Source organism: Lonchura striata, chromosome 1 (genome assembly GCF_050655825.1).
Source record: "Lonchura striata isolate lonStrDom1 chromosome 1, ASM5065582v1, whole genome shotgun sequence".
In the NCBI taxonomy this organism is placed as follows: domain Eukaryota; kingdom Metazoa; phylum Chordata; class Aves; order Passeriformes; family Estrildidae; genus Lonchura; species Lonchura striata.
Window position 1 is genome coordinate 105,464,782 of NC_140703.1, and position 24,012 is coordinate 105,488,793.

The window sequence follows — 24,012 nt, forward strand, 5'->3', positions numbered from 1 at the left end:
ATTTATACCTGCAAGTTAACACAATGGAATAGTCAAAGCCCTCTTGGACCAGCTATCTCTATTCAGGCACTCCAAGGTCAGTAGCCATAGTTGTGTAGGTTTTCATAAAAGAAACAGAAATTATATTAACAAACTAATCACCTAACTGCACATTTTCAAAACACAGTAGTTCTTAACAGATATTAATTAAATAATAATAATAATAAAAATATTATACCACTTCAATATGAGTACTCATATTGCAGTGTGAGTATAAGAAAAGTATTGACAATAAACTGTAGCATATCCAGTATCCAGTTCCAAAAATAACTGTGGGTTACAGCAGTGCTGAACATTTGCTTATTGACGTTTTATATTTTTATGAAAAAAGAAAACTGGGCAGCAGATTGAAAAAAAAAAAAAAACTCAGGTAAAATGAGTTTACTTTTTAAGAAATAATTTATAAAATAAGAAATAACTAACAGTTCATTATGTAGCAACAATATAAAGAGTTTAAGGTTACTGAATCAATCAGCATATACTAAAGGTAAGATACTTCGATACCAAATGAGGCTTCCAGTTTCACTTAAGAACTTTGAACTATTTAGCTCATGAAAGAATACCCTAAATCAACAGATATGGCTGAATCTGTGCACTAGTTAAAATATCGTAACTGCACATAAAAAGATGCATTTATATACAGTTTTTACAGTGTATGCACATGTGTGTATACATTTTTTTACTCACCAACAAACACAACACAGACAATAGAAGGCAGCATAGAAATAGTGTTTTGAATATAAAAATGCTTTGTTTTCAATTTAGTAGAAAATGTGTAATTTGCATTTTGGCAGACTTACTGGTACAACTATACAAAACCAGGAAAAGGGTCATGCAAAAGGGTTAAAATTCTTCTCCAAAGTAAATAAGGGAAAACAAAAACACCTAGTAGATTTGAGAATACTTTGCAGTTAATGGAAAAAGCATCTAAAAGACAACATAAGGTACAGAAATAGTTTGGTTTTTCACTTTATACCTGGTTGTACCCTAGTACGGTTATTGTGATGTTCAATAAAAAATTAAAAGAACATCTTTCTTCCCTTCCTTTCACAAATATTTTGTCAAATTCACCTTATTTCAAAAGCATAGTGATATAATGGCCATTAAAAAAAAAAGAGAACATATTGTGAACATAAAATGTTACCAAAAAAAAGCAGACTCAAAAATATATTTTTTTCTCATACTTAAAATTATATTTGTTAAAAAAAACCCAAAGCTTTCACAAGGTCAGACCAACTATCACCTTTTCTAATAAACTTGGTACACTCCCTGTACATCCTGTTTCTCTTGAGCATTGAGCCATTGTTCTTATACACAAGGAAATGACTCTGCAGGAATTCAACTGTTTGTATTTTTTTTCAAATTACTATAGTTCTTTTGTATTTGATTGGGTTTTTCATTCCATTTTAGCTGCAACGTCTAACATGCTCCAAGACATACTCAGGGAAGTGCAGGCTGCAGACCTGCAAGCCATCCAGCTTGCACGGCATCCTTGGATATTCATCTTCTTTCCATTTGTTCTCCTCTGGATCAAAAGTGAGAATGGAATCACTGTAATGACCATTGTAACAAAGGCCTCCAAGAACCATTATCTGTTTGTCCAAAACAGCTACACCATGACCACTCCTACCTATTGGCATAGAAGCCAATATAGTCCATTGGTCAGTATCAGGGTCATAAACCTCTGTAGATGGACATCCTTGAGATTCAAAGGAAGCTCTCAGGATCACACAAACACCACCAAAGACATAAAGCTTACCATTATAAGAAATCATTTTGTGAAAGCACCTCGCATAATTCATTTTGCATTTGTTCTCCCAACAGTTAGTGACCACTTGAGTTCTCCGTGTTCGCTGCTCTACTGTCCCTTCTTTACTGGGATCAAACACACACACTTGCTTAGAAGTTGAAGATGATGTAATTCCGCCAGTGATATACAACTTGTTACCAAGCACAGTCCCTTCATGTCCGTACTTATTTACTGGATAGGGATCCACAAATTCCCATTTATCTTCAGTAATATCATACCGTTCAGTGGAGTAAAACGTTTCATCACGGGTTCTCCCAGCCACTGCGTAAACATACCTGCCAATCACTCCAACAGCAAACTCAGAACGTGGCACAGACATGTCTGCCATTCGTAACCAAGTGTTCTGTCTTGGGTCGTATCTAAACACTTTGGACGAAGCATGGAACTCACCATCTGGCCCCAGTTCTTCCCCACCTAATAAGAACACGAAGTTATTTACAATGGCAAGGCAGTCTGGTCGTAAAGGTACTTGAGGACCCTCTAGTTCCCACCAGACCCTTGGTTTGTGCAAGAGAAGAATTTTACTGTTTACCATACTGTGTCCTATCATTCCTCTAAATACTGCAGTCTGGGGTTTGGCTGAACGAATTTTGTTCGATTTCATTTCCATCAAAGGCTGTTGGTGAACGCTATGAAAGTAATTCATGGCTTGGTCAACCTCATGTCGCAGCTGCCGGGAGTATCGATAAAACTCTGATGTTTTTACCTATAAATACATTTAAAAGATATTAAATTCTGACCAAGAGAAACAATCCAGAAAACCTAAATCACTGTATGTCATTAGAAGATTACTGTACTTTGTTTCATTCAGGCAATCTCGAGAGCAATTGCATTTATGCATGAAGGTTTAAACTGATGTATTGTTATCCAAAATCCAGAAGAGCAGTGACTAACATTTTCAGCAGAATAATCACATGCAGAATTTATGCTGGAATTAGGCAGTCTAAAAACCATTATTCTTTCTCCTGAAAACAGCTTCTGTTCACCTTCAGCTTAATTGATGAAGTACAAAAATTAAAAATTCCATTTTTTCCTGGGTTGCAAAAACACTCTACACACCCATTCTGTGGTTAACAAGATCTACTCTAGTCCATTTGTTTTTCTGAATTCTCAGAAATTAAGCCTGAACTCTGCTAGGCTCTGCTCACAGGGTTATTTAATTGCCATGGGGTGGGAAGGGAAGGTACTCAACCGCCTTCCTTCAGAATATGTGCTTGCACCAACCACTCATCATGACAACGACCTTATGGTTTCCCCTCTGAGTCTCCACATGTTAACACATGCCTTTAACACAAGAAGGAAACATCTCCACCTCTAATCCTTTGGTTGTACATTTCTGTGACAAAATGCAGAGGTAGGTTTGAACTTCCACTTCCCAGGTGAGAGTTACAACCTAAAAGCCATGCCTGCTCAGTTTTATTGGAGTTGTAGGCACAGGGGAAAAGAATTCCTTCTGGGACCCTTCCTACCATCTAAGCCAATTCAAGGGCCAGAGGCTGGTCCTGAGACCATTCCAAAACACACCCCTGTCTTGAACGTTTTAATTAATCTAGCTCAAGGCAATCCTCAGCTCACCGTGGGAATCTCTTCAGATGCCTCACTCTTCCTGTACAGTCTGGTGTAACACGGCATTCTGAATCACACTTCTAAAACAAAACCTGCTAGATGCTGCCAAATCCACAAACCCTCCATCAGATTTGATCCTAAATCCCAGTTTATTGCACATAAAATTGGATTGCTTTCAAACAGTCTAAGAGCCTTTAGTATCAACCAGCTCCAAATAAGAAGCAATGCTCTGAAAAAAAAATCAGTGGCCACTCTGAAATTTCAGGTGATCACAAGGTAACATCAGGAGTTACTCTTTTTAAGTATCTTTTACCCCACCTCCTCCTATCCTCTGTCCCAAAGAACAAATGCCTCAGGGGTGGTGGTATGAATTTTGACATATATGGAAAGCAATTTGTAAATTAATATTCTTTATACCTTGTGAATAAAGTAGCTGCTTGTTCCATAAATATATACCATTAAAATTTTGTTAGCCATCTGGTAATCGTATCTTTCTTGTGTAGTAATTAAGACATTCTGCTGTCAAAGAATGATTTTTAAAAAAAATCTTCTGAACTGTTATTACTGAATACAATTTGCACAGTTTTTGAGACAGTTTGAAACACCAGATTTCAAAAAGAAAGCCGAATATTAACCTACTATTGCAAAGCAATGTATAGCTCAAGAGTGACTGTGACTTGATGTTTTTATTTATACTTTTTCTTTCCTCCACTTAAATTTTGACACAGTCAACAATTTCAAACAATCTTTGTTTGAAAAAAGGAGGATGGTCACATGCAGATCATATATATTATTCTTGTAACAATATCCAACCTCTTTCTACTATTTTTACCAGACGTGATTTTGGAGCAAAAAAGTCTACTCAGGTATGGCACTTACAGAAAACACACAGTAAGCCAAACTCTTGTGGGAACAACAGCTCTATTTTCTTGTTGCAAATAAGTAATATATCATACAAAGGCAGATTTGCTCATACGGTATTTATTACAATAAACCATATACCTTGCCTGACTGAAAAGACTGATCATAAATTACAGAAAATATGCTGGCAGGGAGAACCACAACACAGAAAAATGGTAACATATTAAGGTTAAAAAAAAAGAAAAATAAAGTTAAAATAACAAAGAATCATGGCTGGTCTACTTTATCCTTAAAATTAACTTTCAAATTCTAAGCCAGCAGGACTACTTCAGGCATTCCCAAACTGAAGCCATCCTCTTTGGAGTTAAATGAAAATACAAATTATCTTTGATCCACCTATATGCAGTTCAGGTTTTCTTGGACAATTATGGAAGACAATAGGATCAACATGCTTACAATGTGAAACATCAGTAAAGCCTGGCAGAGATTGAAATTTTTTTTCTTTCTCCCTCAGCATTTACAACTCTGTTATTAGATATAGAAATTGGAATGCCAGCCAGAAACTGGAATTTAAAATAAGCCTACAACCTCATCACTGTACTCCTCCACATAGCCTAAATCTTACCCCATGAGAGCATGCCAAAGAAAACAAGGAGTATCTCAAATTCCAGAGAGAAACCCTCAAGACCAGGGAATCAATTTTTTAGTTTACTACTGCTTATCTTGACAATGTCACTCATGTCAAAGCAAAGCCTCAAGCTCTTACCTTAAATGAAAAGACATGATGGAGCAAATGCAACTCCCCGTTATTAACACCCCTCTGTGACTGAAGTTCACGGGGAAGCTTCGACAAGCACAAGTTTGAAGAGCTGAACATGAAAATACACAGCACTAGCAATTCTTACAACATGCAAAAAAAAAAAATCCCACAAAACAAGAGTGATAGACTACCTCACTTCTGGTACGAAAAGGTAATTGGAGCATTCCTAGGCTTGGCTGCCAAGGAAAAATATCCCTGTTTTTAGCCATCCACCTTTCACCAGCATGATCTCTGCCACACAGGAGCAGTACCTCTCTTGAGGCTCAAATGACTGTCTAAGATGAATGTTAGGATATGCCTATAGGAAAGTACAGACTGCTCACACTTGCTTAATGCAAATGAAAACAAAGCAAATGTAGGTCATTTGGCCCACTTTCAGTCACACATTATGAATGTTCCAGAAATATTTGAAAGCCCTGTTCTACTAGTAATAAAAACCCTCTGCTTGCACTTTCAAATAATTTTACAGTAATTTTCACAACTTGTGTATATAATCAAAAGAGACAAGCATTTAAATTAAGGTAAGTTGTGAATGTCAGCAGATGAAAGCCCATGACCTTTTGCAGGAATTTCTATCTGATACTCAAAACACACAGAAGGAAAGCCTTCAGCTTTCAAAAGTAGGCTCTGCCACTACCTGTAAGTAGCAACAAGAAGTTCATCAGCAAATATCAAAGTGCTTATCAACCGACCAATCTTCCTGTTAAGTTCAAATGGAGAAGCTCTGGAAGCAATGTGTCCATAATTACCAACACTCAAACAGAACACACAGATTTCAGCAAAACAGGTGGAAATGTACAGCAATTGTCAGGAACCCTGAAGTGAAACAAATGTGCATTCCTAAAGAGTACACATAATCAACTCTGAATTGATAAAAATATATAAATGCTTCAAAGCATTTTCAAAGTTTTTCTTTAAACTGTCCTGTTATCTTGCTGAAGGGTCTCAAAGGCATTTTAAGTGGACTTCCATATTAACCCCAGTCATACCATGAAAAAGGGAATTTAATCCAAGTGCTAAAGCTTTGTTCAGGTGATTTTCTGTACATTCTTTCCAATTCTTTAATTTTCTGGAGAAAACCCACTTAAAGACGTTATGCTTGGACACAGCCTAATGCAAGAGTTTCCACAAGATCTGCAGAGATGGAGAAATGGGAACTATCTCAGTGTATGAACTACCAATGGTTCACAGTCTTTCTGCTACACAGACTAAGAAAAGCAGAAACAAAATCAAATGTGTTATTCCATAATAAAAGACGTAAAAATAATTAAAAACATCCATTCCTTTACTTGCCCCCTTGGGCATCCCTCCAGTCACAGTAAATCTGAGCTTTAATGCATTTCCTCTTTTTCATTTTAAACCAGTGAAACACTCCATAAAAAGTGCTGGCTTTCCAAGTTAGTGCAGTGATTAATCATTGCCTATTTTTCTGCTGTATTGAATGCATGCTTTTCTAGTTGTAGCAGCTATGGAAGTCTCCAAATCTTCAATTTGTATTATATGAAGAAGAAAAAATTAAGCCATTACTTCCATTACTTTCTAATTTGAAAAGTTATCTCCACAAAAGACCAGCTGTACCCCACATTATGTTCATCAGCTTTCCCCCTCCCCAAAAACAATTATGCCAATTAATAAGCTGCAGGAAGAGCAATGAAATGCCAAGGTAAATGTTCTGTAACACATTTGACTTCAGTAAATAGACTTTTTAAAACAAAATTTCCTCATACAACCATTTACAGCTACTGCTGTATTTGTATTCTTGTTACTTAGGTTTGTAATAAAAAGCTTTCAAAATCAGAAAGGCTTCTTTTGAACTGCCCAAACAAAACAGCTATTATTTGTGCACCTGGTTACTAAATTTTAGTATGTTATTATATGGGGTGGCTATTATCTTGCTTCCTTCTGTAGAACTGGTAAAAATCCTCAAAGACAAACAAAAACAAAAGCACAGAAAAATCTCAATGGCTCATAATGTCACTTTATCATCTCTAGACATGTAAACAGAGAACTATTTTTAAAGATTACAACTTTTTGTGCTAATGTTTCCTAAGGCTGCCAATTTGGAATGTGTGATGCAACTCAAACTCAGCTACGAGGAGTTCAGAAGCAATGCCCCACCTTTCCAACGAACAATGACGGCATCTGTATCACACTTCTAAGGATCAAACTCTTACTTGAAACAAAACCCCAAACTTATTTTACTAGAGATTAACCTCAGTCAAAACTAAAGATCCATCAACTCCACTAACAAAGATCCTTATTATTTTCACATCTGTTTATCTCCAGCCGTATTCTAATCACAGTTGTAAGCTGGTATGAAAACTGCTCAGTACCAGTGAAGGGCTATTCTGCAAGAATAGAAATCACTTAAGTGTTTTCAGCCTAACCATAGAAAGGCACAGCCTCTGAGAAGCAAGGACGGTGCCCTCAAATTGATTACTCAGCTGCTCCTTTTTAGAAGCTGGGAATTGTCAAAATCAAGCTGGAGGCTAACTCAATCTAATATTTCAAATCAGAGTGGAGTCAACAATCTATATGCCACAATTAAGAAGCTCTGCATGTAATAAATACTGCTAGCAAATCTATTCAAATCAACAGTAATCTTAACACCCAAAAACACTGAGCACAGCACCTATTTACAATAAGAGGGATCCCTAACTTCATTCACATTTCTTATTCTATACTTCAGCAAATGAAGTTGTGTAAATAGATACAGATGTACTACTAGAAATGGAGGTAAACGGGAAAAAAAATTCAACACATTTATGTAAGGTAAAGCCACGGTAACATAAAATTACAATGACATAATCTCAAAATTTACAATTTTCTAGGAACAGGACAGGAGGTATTAAAAAATAATGTGTTATTCATCCTACCTCTACAAGAGAAGCCGATGAATCTAGTGATTAGTAAACTTTTGATTTAAGCTAGCAATTAATAAGCATGAGCTAGTCATAATAAACCTTACAGACTAGACATAAAAAACCTCTGGGTTTTAAAGACAGATTTTGAAACAACATTTCAATCTGAGTAGTACACAGAAACTAAATGGAGCTTAAACAGTATATTTCAGGGAAATCACGACATGGTTGCCTCCCGTAACACAGAGATTAACTCAGTGATGCAGGTGAAAGGCACTTTTAACTTCCTCAAGACTTACAGAGCTATGGATATGTTTAATAAAAAAGGAAAGCACAACATGAATAGTGAAACTTGTGCTTTTCCCCAAATACTTTGCTTATTCCCTAAATCCTTATTTGATTTGTATTTCCATTTTTGCCCATGCATCTGCATGTACTTTAAAGGCTGAGGAACAAAAGGAGTACCAACCCATAGTTCAGAAGACTTTCTTCCAGGACATTTTGTAGTAAGCAACTATGCTGTACCTTCACTTGTGCATTCTAAATGCACATCAGCCTCCAGGTATTAATCTAGACTCACCATTTTTTAAATTGTACATCTTTCAAAAAAAAAAAAAGTATGGAACAGAAGGGGTTAAGAGGACAAAAGTATCCTTACCATGACTTGCAAAGTTAAATTATACAAGTTATTTATATGCTACAGTGACAGGCATCTGAGAAATGTGTATTAGAAAGATTACAAAAAAGTACTTAACAAGCCAGCCAGTGTATAGCCAATACAGAGTTTGGTGAACTGGAAGAGTCAACCTCAGACTGTATTTGGTATATTCATGCATTTAGTATGTGCTGGCTTCAGGGTGGATTGTGTTTGTTGATCTTCAAAAAAGGGAGTTATACCACTATTTCCCCATTCTACAGATAGAAGAAAGAGGCTCTCTCTGTGTTACTGCCAGAACAGTGAACAGACATGTTCTTTTATTAAAAAAATAAAGTGTGCTATATTCTGATATTGGCTCCAACTGCAGTTGTCCTTTGTCACTTGTCCTACTGGATAACTTAATACTCTCCAGCCAGGGTAGAACACAAATGCATTCTTAGCTGCGGTAACAAATGACATAATTAGCTCTGCTTCCCTCTGCTGAGCTGTCTCACTCCATAATCTGCACTGGTTTTTCTCTGCTCCCACACACAATTAACAGGGAGGGTATTACCAGAGAAACCTTTTGCATACAGGTATATAATCTGGCATGCTGAAAACAACTGGTCTCCTGAAGTTGTATCTGTTGAGCCATTTGCTAGCTGTCAAGATAAAACTTGAGAAGCACTGTATGCAGGGTTTATAGCAGTGATAGTAAAACCAACTCCAGAAGTTATACCCAAATATAATGCTCAAGACTAACATACACTTTCACTTGCACTTACAGAAATCTAACTGAAGACAGCTTGAGCTGGCATCTCCAAAACAAATACTGCTGAAGCAGACTCACACAAATCCTTACCTTATTAGATTAACCTCAAAAGATATGTTGTGAATTCTGTAAGTTTTATTATTGAAGGGCTTAAATTATGTATTAATATGGTAAAAGTGCTATTTAAAACAAGACACTATACAGGATTCTGCAGAGTTGAGCTCCTACTAGTTAAAAATGTTTTAACCCAATATAAACATTACATTAGTGTTCTAAAATATGTTTAGGCATTTATTTTATGTCTATAATCCAATATAGCATCATAAATATATTTTATGTATTATTGCTTCCTATACTCAGTTCACACACACAGAAAAAAATCCAAATATAAAAATTAACTAGTCTGAAGTAATTAATAACTCTTATAATCTAAAATACAAATAAGTCTAAGAATTACTGCTTAGATGATCCAGTGGCCCTGAAAAACACCAAAACCAATACAACCATGTCTGTATATTCAGTAGACACTAAAGTAAAAATATATGGAAGATTAATTTGTAAGAAGCACAACAAAAATATGGGGTCTGAATTCCTATTAATTTCCTGAGAAGTGAAAAATACAGAAGTTGAAGTTGTATATTATAACACAAAATTAACATTGTTAAAACAGCACATATCAAGTAATTCCTAACCTGAACAATGTTACTGGCCTGTGAGAGAACTGCTTACAAAGTACTGTAATCCTCTACTGTTAACAAATATTCAGAGATTCTGAAGAACTAGAAAACAATTTTTTGTCTGTTCTTTAACAGAAGAGTAGAAAAGGCAACTTCTCTTTTAACTCTTATTCTATACACTGAAAATTAACTATAAGATCACCTGTTACAGAGTCCTCTGATACCTAAAGTAAATCATTACATTTGATGCCATCAATCATTTCTGATTGTATTATGTCTTGTGTACAACCAAGACAATGTGTAACTTTGCAGGATCAGGGCTTACTTCTAACTGCTGTGTAATAGCACAAGCACTGAAGAAGATAAAACAACAGCACCATTCTGCAGATTTAAGAGCAGATGAGCAGATGCTACTTCTCATTTGTAAATAATTCTCTCGTGTACTTAAGCCACATAAGAGCTACAGTCACTATTTTTTATTATATTGATAACAATCATCATAATGTATACCCTACATATTATGTGCAGGTCTAAAGCCTCTGGAAACAATAAGCAACATGTGGAAAACAGTTAAGAATATCTGAAATCAAACTAGACACAAGTGACCTTATTTCAAAAGGTCTTTTCCATATTAAGTCACATATAACCATGTACTGCAAACATACCTGTTCTCCAGCCACTGTAGTATTATTGTCTAATAACCAAAGACAACACTTCTAGATGTTTGCCTTCTGTACTTTACTTTATTAGAAAAATAATGCTATCATTTTGTTCCTTTTCATAGCTTCTGGAATCTTACCTATTTAATGGCATGCTGCCCTAGCTAAATGATGAATCCTGCCTATTGCTTTTCAAATGCACCAACCTTCTCAAAAACACTGGATGGTGTCATCAAACAAAACCTGATGTTCTGAATGATGGTGTCCGTATGTCTCCAGCGTCTTCTATCATGGCGTAGCCAGGCCTGAACAGCTTCATACAGCTCTATCTCTGGAAACCTGCTCAGATGATCATTATCCAAGTAAGACATGAGCTTCTCAAAGCTCAGATATGAAAGAAAGTCAGGTCTGGACATGAGTGGCACAAAATTCTCTAGCAGAAAGGAATCCAATTTTTCCCTGACTCCTTCGATGTTTACACCAAAATCATCCAGAAGTCTCATAATTTCTGCACAGTTTTCTAAGCAGATTTTAGCTAAGAGAAAAGAGCAGCAAAACTTTACCACCTCTATAAGCTGGACATACATGGCAGCCTGAAGGATTTCATGAACAGTGTTCATACTCAGTTCAATAGTTCCATAGTACATGAATTGGAGGACATGACTGAAGCCTGTAGCTGTCAGACCTTTCAAATGGATTTTGTCCTGATCTCGTTCTCGCATGTCTGCTGTGAACATAATCCTGAAGTAATCACTCTGGGTGGCAAGCAGTGCTTTATGGGCCTGAAATTGGTGGTCTTCAATGACAAGTGTGACATCAAGAAGCAATCCCTCCTCATACAGTGCTCTGAATCCTGCAGAGACACTGGTGTCATGGATGGAGGAGCTAAACCCTTCCACGTCCCCTGCCATGAATCACCTGGGGGGAAGAAAGAAAATAAATAAAAATAAAAATAAATCATAATTTCTAATAACATATTACAAGCCTTTCCTGACTAAATAAATCCCAACTGAGATTGCTTTGATTAGAATTTAAGTCTTCACCATTCTTTCTGTTCTGTCTCCAGTTGAAAAATCAACTGAGGAAATAACTTAAAACACAAACTTGAAATACTTCTCCCCAAACCAAATATTCTCATTTTAAAAACAGGGTAATGGAACAAAAATAACTGTGCAACACTACCAAAATGATTCCTTACTCCAAGTTAATTCATGTCATATAATGAACTAAAAAGGTTGTCATGGTTTTTTTCCTCTCCCCCCCGTCAATCCTTCTGAAGAATTTATCTCAGGGGAGCAATAAAACACCCACTCTTGGATATCAAAGGTCTCAAAGAAAGGAAGCCAAACTTCCTGAACTTCAGAAACAAGCTTCAGTAGATCTGTACATTATATGATCTAAAAAAAAAAAGTTATTATGTTTTAAAATCTATGTCAATTTAAAATCTATGTCAAAGGTTATTTGTAGGAAAATGAACATTTTCACAGATACTATTTGAGATTGTATGCTTTATTTCTCCTGTAAAAACACAGTCCCATCATGTTCCCCCTCATTTCTTACTATAGCGATTAAGTTATGAGATCTATGAAGTGCAAAATACTTAAGGCAACAAGAAGCACTGACAATAATAGGTCACAAAAAATATTCTGTATAGTGGGCTTAGTGAAGCTTAATTGCTCATTAAGCATTTGCAAATATAGTGTTACTTATATGCAAGCTATAATTAACCTGCAAATTAAAAAAAAAAATAATCTAAGAGTAGAAGGATCCTACCCTGTTAAAGTCAATTCAATAATCAAAATAAAAACCTATTCAAAATCCAGAAATTTCTCAAAATGTTGCTCAGCTTCCTTGGGTTTCAGTAGGGTGAAGTTGCCCAACACAGCTTGAACCAGTCAACAATTCCTCAAAGGACCACAGCACACTGCACTTTCCCTCCTCTGTCACATTCCAGGACCTGAGCTCCTGCTGCCTACTTTGAGCCATTTCTGGGGTTCATTCGGCTTCTCCAGAAAGTCAATTCAACTCATAACCATGACTAAAAAATAAATTAAGATCATGGAGGGACAGACGTGAAAAAGACACACAACATAAACATGACCACCCTGACTCCCCAGCACACACAAAACCTCAAAACCAGGAATCTTTCTGCTTAACAGTCAGCTGACTTCTGACTTGACACTGTGGGGTTTGGCACAAGAACCAACCTGATGCAGAGGGCAGGACATATACTTGTGCAGGAAGAGAGACAAAGAGCAACAACTTCCCTATTTGGCATTCACTTACTATTAGAATTGCATCAGCTACTTTTGTTCCACTTCATCCCACCTTAAATTACACTTCAACCTTCCCTCAGATATTTGTTACATTTAACTCTGAATTTTTTATAATAAATAAAGCTAATAATGTTTTGGTACTAATCTAAATAATACCAACACATTAGAAAACCTGTACATCCTCAAGGTCATAAAATTTCACATAAGTACATGGACCCAGAAGTGACTCTAGGCTGGCCTATATTTCACAGCATCAGAGAGCAGTTACCACTTACCCCCACTTCTTCAAGCACCACATTCTGGCTGCTGCCATTGTAACAGGAATGCATTTTATTAGACTCATCAATGCTTAATCATCTCCTCTCCTTCACTCCTCAGCACACATCCTGGAAAACCAACTGGACATACCCTTTGTGCAAAACTAAACTGGTGAATGGGTGTAGCCACACCTCGTGGGATTAGCACCACTCCCACACTGCTGAAGCCTGATGACAGGCTCTGTGCATGATAAAGCCAATGCTGGGAGTGCTCCTTACAATTAAGGCTTTCTCACAGAATTCAAATTCCTGAAAGTAAGAGCAGGAGCAAAGAACCAAGATGACAGTCCAATCACTTTCTCACCAGTATCCAATGCAGCACCTTCCCTTCAGTGTCACTGAAGACAAAGAGAAACATGCAAACTGCTCTGGAACCTCCCTTTGTGAGTCTCTTACTCCTCAACATCAAATGCCTACCAGAAAGAAAAATTACCATCAGGTAATTTTCTTAGCTGTTGCCAGCTCTTACACAAAAGCAGATGAGGAAAGAACCACTTCACTAATTCTTATTACCTCAAAAAGAAGCACCCAACTGAAGAGGAAGCATAAGGTCTGACGTCACAGGATTTTGTTTTCTAACTGGATTTCTGGTATCAAATAAAAAGGTAAGGACCAGTATTAGCTTACTTCCTTTTTTCATCAGAGCACTGGAATTCCTTTCCTCCCATCCCCTGTTCTCTGATATTTAATAATAGCTGAACTCATACCTTAGTCCTTCCTGTTCAAACTATTTAATGATCACTTGCCTTTAAATGGGCCACTCATTTTCATAGAACATACAGCGACTTAACTCACTGCTGTCTGGAATCAGCCAAGAGACTCAGTGTTACAAGGACTCTCAGACAGTACTACTGTGTAAATTACAGAGCTTTAGGAGACCAACTAAGACTTGGCTCAGCATCAGTTCCATGATCAGGGTTAAATATAGGAAAGGACAGTTGGAATTTGAAAATGTGAAAGTGAGAACAGAATAACACAACAATGTATCAGGGGAGAAAAAGTAAAAAATTAAGCAACATTCCCCAACTGACAGAAGCAATTATATATTCATCTGGAAATAGTGGGATCTCCCATCACACAGGTAATACTACTGAAGGGAGTTCTTCAAAAGATTATGTGCATTACTGTGTACCTAACAGCACTGAAAAACCACAGCAGCAAGCTCCAAACACACAGCAGGATCCTTGCCCTTACCTTGACAAAGGTAATTACATTATGGGTACTCCTCAAATAAAAGGAGAAAAATTAACTTGTACACAAGATGGCCCTAAAAGAAAGGCCTCTTTTACTACCCTCGAAGAAGCAGAAAGGAAAAGCTGGAAGTGAAGTGGAGACATGGTATATGCACCTCCAGTATTGCTTTTAAGGAGGAAAACAAGTAAATAATACTCAACACAATCAAACAAAAACTCCAAATGCAAAACAAACACAACACAACACAAAAAACCCTCAACCAAACCATCACCAAAGAGTCCTGGGCAACTGGCTCTAGGTGGCCCTGCAGGTGGCACAGATGACCTTCAGAGGTCCTTTATAACCTCAACTCGTCTGTGAATCTGTGATTGTGTTGCTGTTGCACAGACACTGCAACCATGTAGGGGTTTTTTTGCAACCTTCTTTTTAATTCTGATTAAATAGAAATAAGACAAATATACAAACACCAAAAAATAAATATATATTATTATCCTTTGAATTTTAAATCTGACAAGGCAGCAATCACTGAAATACTGAGAAATGAAACCTACCTGTATTTAGGTACCCTTTAGAGTTCCAATTTTTACATCTCCTTACAACTAGCTATTCCATAAAAAATATTTAAACCACCAAGTCAGCCACAAATCTCCGTAACAGTACGAAAGGAGTCAACACTTTGAAATTATTATTTCTGAATGTTTTAAAAATGTAGGTGTTTAAATCACTTAATCCTTCTTTTCACATTCCTGCTGACATTACTTTTAGTAAATCGACAGTTTTCAACATTAACGTATTTTTCCTCCTGAACAGCAGTGAGCATTTAATGGATTACTTAGACACAAAACCAGTAAGACTTCTCCCTACACCATCTAAAGAAGCTTCAGAATTCCATGAGTGAAAAGCAAAAGGACTACTTGTCTTCCTGCATTAAATAAAAGGAGTAAATATCCTTTTCTTGGCATAAAGCCATGTACATTATCAGCAGATAAGTTTTTCTTTAAAACAAAAAAATGTATTGCCAGTACAAATAAACAAAGGGGTTAAAATAGTACAAAAACTGTGAAAGTAGATAATTAAATGCGTATTATGCTTAACTGGCAAAAATCTTCATTTCTAAAGCTAACATCCTCTGTCAAAAGCAAATAGCAATGTGGTAGTTCAAACATTAAAAAAAGCAATACAAAATAACTCTCAAACCAAGTAATTTTTCTAAAGCATAGCTATGCCATTCCTCCCACACACATACTTGCAATCTTTGATGTAATTCTAAGCACTATTCAAATGCTGCAGTTATTTCCCAGAGGACAATACATAACATTTTTTTCCATATTTTCAATAAAAATGGAAAATTCAGTTCGATCTTCTTCATGCATGCAAATCACAGCTGCACACTTAATCCAATGGAAGACATGAAGCCTGCAGTGGTCTACAGGAAAACTGGAACAAAAAAAATCCAATGTATAAACAATGAAGGGGAGGTGGGGGGCAATGTACATTGACATTCGTTACTGTTCTGCACGTATTAGAGCTGATCAGGATAATGCAGCACAGGAAGACTCTGCTGAAAAGCCAAAAGAGAAATACATTTAACCTTATTAGCTGCTCCTTACATTTTTTCCTCTTTAAGCACATAATGCATTAGATTCTACAGTGCTCTAACTGTAAAACCACTTACTTGGAACACTGATTTCTCATTTTTATTCTGCAGCTGTAATGAAAGTCTGAAAATCCTACTCTAGACTGCTTTTTCTTGCTAAACAAGGAGAACCTTCTTTCCTCAGGGTGTCTGAGGCTCTTAGTCACAAGCAGAAGAAATGGAGTCTAAATGCACTGGTTATTGAGAAACAAGTCACAGAATAAATGCTTTTGACTCAAGCCCTCCTGGATTTAAAATCTCTCCAAGACCAGTACTACCTGAAAAAGAGCCTTTTCAATATGTGTCTTTATGTCATATGTAAGCTTATATGCATTTTCTAGGGATAGAAATTTATTGTCCTAGGAAAGTATTGACAATACCAGGTCTACCACACGATCTCAAAGCGAAATTTCAGACTTCCTTTACTGTTGTTCCTTAGTAATTTATCTGGGATGCTGAGATAGAATGAGCAAGATTTGTTTTGTTTACTAATTATGGAGTACTTGTTCATTTTACCTATCCCATAGATATTCTAAGAAATCATCTTTGTGGACAAGCTGAACAACAAATTTTCACATAATAAAACACTATTATCTATGAGTTACACTATAAAGATATTTCAATAGACACACAGAACCATGCTTTGGTTACACAATGTACTAAAATAGAGCTTTAAACAAAATAATCTCTTCCATCCACCAAATGCATGCATTTAAATGTAATTTTTAAAGCCATCATGCACACTTTATTTGATCAGGTGCAAAGGAAAGGCTGCCTAGAGCAGAATATTTTGAGCCTAGTTTTGTTAATAAGGACATTTCTCCATAGTCAAATGTTATACACACATATGAAAATACAAGTATTTGAACACACTAGCACACATTCACAACTGCACATATGGCCAAAGGCTGGGCCTTTGAATGCAATGTACTGAGTAACAGTACAATTATAACATACACAGCATAAATAATTTATCCCCCGAATTAAACCTTTGTTTACATGGTTTAAAACTAAAACCATTAAATTTTGTCAATTTTTTATCATAATCCTCCACTAACAGCAACAGAAGGAGTGATATCATGTGGGATAGATCAATAACCAGTGGCTATCAAAACTTTCTATTGCTACAACAATTGCAACGTAGGGAACAAAGAAATACATCCACTTTCCATGTGTTTTATCTGAAATCCTTTGTAATTAGGACACTAAATTTGGGAAACCATTTATCTTCAACCCATTCTTATGTTCATGTTTAAGACTTCATCCAATCCATCTTGAGAATTTCAAAAGCACTGGATTACTTGAGAATGGAGAAGTTAGGAGCTTACCAATCACCACCAGTCAGAGGAACCAGACTGCCAGAACTTAAAATTTGGCTAATCCTGAAAGCTGCCCAGACTCCATTTCTTAGGGACACAGAGCTGACCAGAACAGCTCCCTCGACAATCTCTGCTCCTGTTGCTATCTGGGAACAATCTGAATTAGCACAGAGCAGCAGCGGCACTTGGTGTCATTATGGTCATTACAGCCATGTCAAAAATACCAGAACCAGTTACAACCAAACCTGCTAAAACTCAGCATGGATTGTGCCTCAGCTCAGCATGGTTACTCTTCACTCTACGTGTGCCAGAACCTGTAACTGCACTTCACAGACACTAAGATGGCTTGAACCACCTGTCTAAGAAGTCACTGCATCCCAACGCGTGCACAGAAAAACCTGCTCCCAAACACAGAGCAAGCTCAGCTCAACGCTCTGCCAGAACAGGTGCACTGTATAAAACAGTTGATATATCCACCAAAATGAGAATTACCTTTTAAGTGGAAATACTTGTATTTAACTTTTAGATATTACTAAAAGTTAAATTATAGTAGTGTTGAAAAGTACAGATTTGCCATTGCTCTCAAAGTGGACAGGACTGCTCTATCCTGAATGACAGCAGTCCTTCTTACATATATATACACATACATATATATATATCTGTCTTATAGAATGAGTAACGATTTCGAATGTAAGAAAAAGGTATGAATAAAGGCTGATTCTGTCACTGTGAAGATTTTTATTAAGAAAATTGTAGTGTATTTTATACAGAAAAGTAGCAAGCTAAGTATCTGTTAGTAACAAAAAATCCTATCTTTTCTGACTTATCATAAATTTTTAGCGTAATAAGATAGAAAGGAGTAAGAAGTAGTATTCAAACTATGTTAGTAAAAATATTTTAAATTTAAATTAGGATTGCTAAACTATGCCCTCCATTTGTCTTTTTGTTATATGTATCTTTATTGCTAATTTAGTATGTACTCCTAGCATCTTCTGAGAAAATGACATTAATTGTGCCCTTTGTTCAAGACACACAGGTTTTGACCTTACTACCAAATACCAAACTCACTTGTCAGAAACACAGAAATCTCAAACCTATTTTATTTCTACACATATCCCCCAGACTGGCAGCTAGATGAATGAAAAAGGTCTGATATCTCTAGTGTGAGCTCAATGGTTATCTGCTGTGCTCTGCTCACTGAAAGGCAAATCAACACATGTGTAGATCCAAACCAGCCACAGGGTATAATTAAGGAAAGTGAAAGGAGATGAGTGTCAGTGGAAAGTTTATAGGACATGTGGTAGAAATTAAACACGTTTTCTAGGTGATGGAAGGGAAAACACAGGAAGTATGTGTTGTGCATGGTGGTATTCTCAGGGGATCTGAATGTGAACTGGGGCAATGGTGGTGCAAGAGCTGGGTTATTCTACAGACAAGTTTATATAACAAGTCCACAGGAAGCCAGACTTCAGTAGTTCTGTCCTTTTATCTAGTAATAACTTTATAATTCTCCTATTTATTTTCTAAATTAGAATAGAAAAACCCAAACCCCAAACAATGAAAAGGCAAGGAGTTCAAATTTTTAAGTGACATTCCAGTATTCACCAAACACATCAAAGCTCTAGTATCATCTGGGTAGCTCTACCCGTTCAGATCACGGATACTTTTGCCGCGATCAGGTACGATGGGGGAGGGGGGCGGGTAAAAATGGCCATTTTCGGGGCAGGAACTCAGATGACCTACTTCAGCCTGCCGGCTCGCACGCTCGCAGGCTGAGCTCCCCGGCGAGCGGGGCTGGCGGGCCGGCTCCGCGACGTGCGGCCGCGGGAGCCCGAGGGGCCCGGCGGGGCTGCGGCCGCCCCGCCCCGCCCGGCGCGGCCGTGCCCGATCCCGCGCCAGCCCGCCTGCTCCCCGCCCGCCGCCCCGGGGAGGAGAGACCCCGAGGGCCCGGAGGGCGCCCGGGCCGCCCTCGATGGGGCGAGCGACGGCGGCGGGAGGGCCCGCGGGATCCTTCACCCACCTCTCGGCGGCGGCGGCGCTGAGGACGCGGCTCCTCCCGCTGGAGCGGCGGAGAGGGGCCCTGGCTCCGTGTACCATACAGCCGGGGGCGGCGGAGGGAGGCGCCGGGGGGCTGCGGAGAGGGGCAATGGCTGAGGCGAAGCCGGGAGGAGGAGGAGAAGGAGGCGGAGGAAGAAGGGGGGATCCTGGGCTCCCTCCTCCCCGCCGTCCGCGCTCGGGGGGGGCGGTGGGAGCCGCCCCCGCCGCGCCGCCCGGGCACCGGCGCGCCCGGCCCGGCTTCGGCCCCGGGGTCCCCGCCGCCCTCACGCTTGTTTACCTTCCGCGCTGCCCCGCGCGGCCGCGGGCGCCATGTTCCCCCGGCAGCACCGCGCCGGCCGTCACTTCCGCCGCACCTGCGGCCGCGCGGGCGGGCCCGGGGCGAGGAACGGCTCCGGCACCCCGGCACCGGCACCCCGGCACCGGCACCCCGGCTCCGGCACCCCGGCTCCGGCACCGGCACCCCGGCACCGGCACCCCGGCACCGGCACCCCGGCACCGGCACCAGCACCGGCACCCCGGCTCCGGCCCGTGCGGGCTCGGCCAGGCGCCGGAGCCCCGGCACGTCCCGGGGAGCACGGCTGGAGAACGCGACACCGAGAGGCATCATCTGCGTCCGGCCCGCGAGGACGCGCATCCACACGCGTCCGCTTTCAGAGGGTCGGTCTTGCGCTGCTCTCGCCCGCCCCGCTGCCTCCAGGCTGCGGCCGAGCTCTCCGAGGCGATGGCAGCTCCCAGGTTGCTATGGCAGCTGCCCGCTGCAGCGCTGCATCCCGCCCCGGGTACAGCAATCGCCGCTCGGGGCCGGCTGCCGGCTGCGCTCCTCCCCGGACAGCGGCCAGCCGCTCCCGCGGGCTGATGCCAGCTCTCCGCTCCCGCAGGCGGCTTTGCGAGCCGCCGTGGGAACCGGGTCACCAGAGCCGCAGGGGTCAGGGCCGGCAGCGCTGGAGCAGCGAACAAACTGCACACAGGGAGCACGGCCCCGAGGGGGTGAGCAGGGCTCTGCCTTAGTACAAACAGTACTCCTTAGCTTTCGCTATTTTGCCTTTGCCTGGCAAACTCAGATTTCATTGTACGAGATGAACTAACCTACGTGGACCTTTGGTTTGCCACTACCACCCCCAAACCATATAAATAGCAGGCCACAGGCTGGCATCCTCTCCCTGTTTACTGCTGTTCCCATCCTATTTTCAGTCTCTCATTATCACCCCCCCCCCATTCTTGATTTATAAAACAAGAGTACCTTCTCTATACCTGCTACCCCCAAGCTGAATGCCTTTCCCACCTTTCACAGCTTCAAGAAATGAATCAGCTACTCCATGTGGTGCCTTACAAAAGACTTCCCAATGCTATTCCCACTCCCCTCAACTGCCTACCTACTGCTCCCTCTGCTACGATCAAGTTCCCATTCACTCCTTCATCACAATGGCCAGACCTCTCTCGGCTTTGCCTTACTACTCCGTCTCATTCACTCATGCAGTAAATTTACCCAATCTCCCCAGTCACTGTTTTAAAACCTGTTACTTGTGTGTTTATGGTGAAAAAACTGGCCTTTACAGACTGACCCTGCCGAGACAGCAGGTGTTCCTGCCACCTATGTCTCCAAGACATTCCCTCCCTTTTCCATAATGGATATCTGCTGCAGCAAACATGTACCCACCCATATCTAATGCTTCAACAAAGAAAAATGAGTAGGAACTAAGTTTCTCATATACAGAAATGATACAACCAAAACTTCATGCATACTTCTGCACCCCTCAGACTTTTCACCTTCATGGGTCAGCAAGGGCAGAAAAAGCTAAGCAAGACTTTTATGTTTTACCTGACTGTCATTTTGCTGTCTGCAGTTTGTGTCAAGCTGAGGTGCAAGATGGTCTTCAGGTCTCTCCTACACACTTGTCACAGAATCACAGAAGAGGACCTCAAACCTAGCCACAAAACAAAACCATAGCAGCTTTGACATTTAAAACAGCTCAACATTTCAAAGCACAAAAAAACCCTCTCATACCCTTCTCCTTCACATTGAACAATTTGCTTCTACCAAAAAATCAAATATGTTAATAATGTCTCAATTCTAGTCTCCTAAAAAAATTAAATAATTACATTTAGGCCTCTGACAATGACCACTAGTCTCAAAATTACCTTACTGAATATTAATTTGAGATTTGGGTTGACCCCTCTGATTTAGGCATTTGTACAAAGTCAGTGGCTAAACAGTTACCACTAGCTTAAATAAGACTATTGCGATGAAGAGAATTCTGGATGTAGTTTTTTTGAGCTATATTAATATGCTACTTAGGATCTAATTCTAATATTTTTAAACTTTATTTAATTAATACATAAATGTCCAATACACATATATTGACATATGACATAATGTCAACTCCTAGAAATGTTCTTACCTATTTTAGTTGGGGTTGTTCAGCCTGGAGAAGAGAAAGCTCTGAGTAAACCTTATAGAAGCATTCAGTGCTTAAAGGGGGCCCAAAAGGCTAGAAAATGGACTTTTCACAAGGGCATGGAGTAACAGAACAAGGCAGAATGGCTTTAAACTGAAAGAGGGCAGATTTAGATTAGGTGCTAGGAAGAAACTCTTTACTGTGAGGGTGAAGCACTGGCACAGGTTACTCAGAGAAGCTGTGGTTGCCCCATCCCTGGAAGTGTTCAAGGCCAGGCTGGACGGGGCTCTGAGCAGCCTGGGATAGTGAAAGATGTTTCTGCCCATGGCAGGAAGATTTGAACTCGATGATCTTTGAGGTCCCTTACAACATAAACCATTCTAGGATCCTACAATAATTAGACATTTACAGACTTTAGACTTTTCTGCTTTTCTTTATATTACAAACATTTCCAAATAAGTGAATCAAAATAGCAAGAGAACCTCAGAATATGTAAAATGTACAATCTCAATGTTAAAATAGAAGCAACAGTTTGCGTAGTTTTTTTCATATTCCTGACAGGGTGTTTGACAAGGATTGAGTCCTTTTTAAAGGCTGTTTCAAATGTGACAAAAACTATTTCCATAATTTTACACACACTGCACTGCATTTATTGCATAATTTAAGCAGCTAAGTAACTACAGAGTCCAGCACTTTCAGTTCATTTTCATAAAAGAGGGATTATACATGTGTGAACATCGAGGCAACTACAACCAAGTATTGCATCATGTTCTCACTACACCTCATGTATTTCAGTGGTTTTTCCCAGAAGTGAGATATTTAATACAAAATTGAAAACACCGTGTGGCCTGAAACAAGATTATGAAAATTTATTTTCCAGACCATTGTCCAACACGACTGGGTTGCAAGACAAAATACATTTTGTCATTGGCAATACCATCATAGATACTGAAAGGTTTCTTACAATGTGCTCCTGTTAATTTCTTCAGATCAAGAACATTGTGGCAATGTGTTTGCTCTACAAATACCCATCAGAACTCACTCCTAGATCTTGTATCAGGAAAGTATGGAAATAATATCATAGGTGAAAGTGGGAGGTTACAACCATTGTTCAACCAGGCATACCAGTTTCACACGGATTTCCATCATCACATTTCAGTCACATGGTTGCCTGCCCCAAACCTGCTTTTTTTGACCTGCAAAGCCAGGCAGAGTCTGAGAACAAATGTGTATTCCAACAGATAAAGCTGCTGTTGTTGGCACAACGCACACATATTTGAGATAACTGGTTACCTGCATTGAAACCTGCTTCCCTGACCAGGGAGGAAATACTATCAGCAACATCTTCTATGCCTTTAAGAGGTTCCCATGAAGAACAGGGAAATTTAACCTTTACTCTCTGGTGAACCTCTAAACTGGCTCTCATCACTGGATTAGGGATTTTATTCAATTTATGTCATACCCAACTCTGGGAACAGCAAGTGTTTGGTGGGATTTTTACCTGTTTCGTACAAAACATTTAGGTATGTTGGGGCAACTCTCACATCCACATGCCTTCCCTAACAATAAGCGCCCAGTCTACAAAGACAGTAACAAGAAAAAAGCTAAAATAAGAAAGATCTCCTCACGGCGATGGCCAGCAGAGGTTCTGACACACGTGCGGTGACCTGTTACTGTTGAAGCAGGCACCGCGGTCGATGCGCTCATTTCAGTGCATACACAGATATCGTGCCTTCTGCACCGCACCCCCGGGCACCCCAAATAAATCCGCACAGCAACAAACCCCGAGCACGGCAGGGGCTCCTGCCTTCGGTGTGTCTTTCAGCGAGCCCTCCCCGCAGGCACGGCGCTGTTTCGCTCCGCTCCGGCGGGGTTTGCGCGGCGCCCGTCCCGCCGCGCTCCCGCCGCCGCGCCGTGCCCGCGCTCCCGCGCCGTGCGCGCGCACGCTGCGAGGCCCCGCCGCAGGCCCCGGTTGCATCATCCGGCGTGATGGCGACCGTGCTGGGGGGTCCTTTACAGGGCTGCCCGTTGGTGCGCCTGACTCGTGGCCGCTCCGCTGCGGGGCAGATGGCGGCCCCCCGGCGCTGATCGCGGCTTTTCCTTGAGCTCGGTGT

The 24,012-nt window shown here is 40.0% G+C and overlaps 1 protein-coding gene across 5 annotated transcripts; it reads right to left on the reverse strand.

Annotated features, from left to right (window-relative positions):
• Positions 1-429: 429 nt before the first annotated feature.
• KLHL15 (kelch like family member 15) lies at positions 430-23,815 on the reverse strand. 5 transcript variants are annotated; one of them, XM_021553045.3, is made up of 4 exons: positions 19,780-19,842; positions 19,465-19,575; positions 10,909-11,620; positions 430-2,555 (listed from the first exon to the last, which is right to left on the reverse strand). In XM_021553045.3, the coding sequence occupies exons 3-4, from the start codon at positions 11,611-11,613 to the stop codon at positions 1,446-1,448; spliced, it is 1,815 nt and encodes a 604-aa protein (XP_021408720.1). In that variant the 5' UTR covers positions 11,614-11,620; positions 19,465-19,575; positions 19,780-19,842; the 3' UTR covers positions 430-1,445. The 5 variants fall into 5 exon arrangements, with proteins under 5 accessions (XP_021408720.1, XP_085416000.1, XP_085416013.1 ...); XM_085559874.1 differs by lacking the exons at positions 19,465-19,575; positions 19,780-19,842 and adding exons at positions 21,322-21,427; positions 23,682-23,815 and having other exon boundaries at positions 781-2,555; XM_085559887.1 differs by lacking the exons at positions 19,465-19,575; positions 19,780-19,842 and adding an exon at positions 21,322-21,445 and having other exon boundaries at positions 781-2,555.
• Positions 23,816-24,012: the final 197 nt, after the last annotated feature.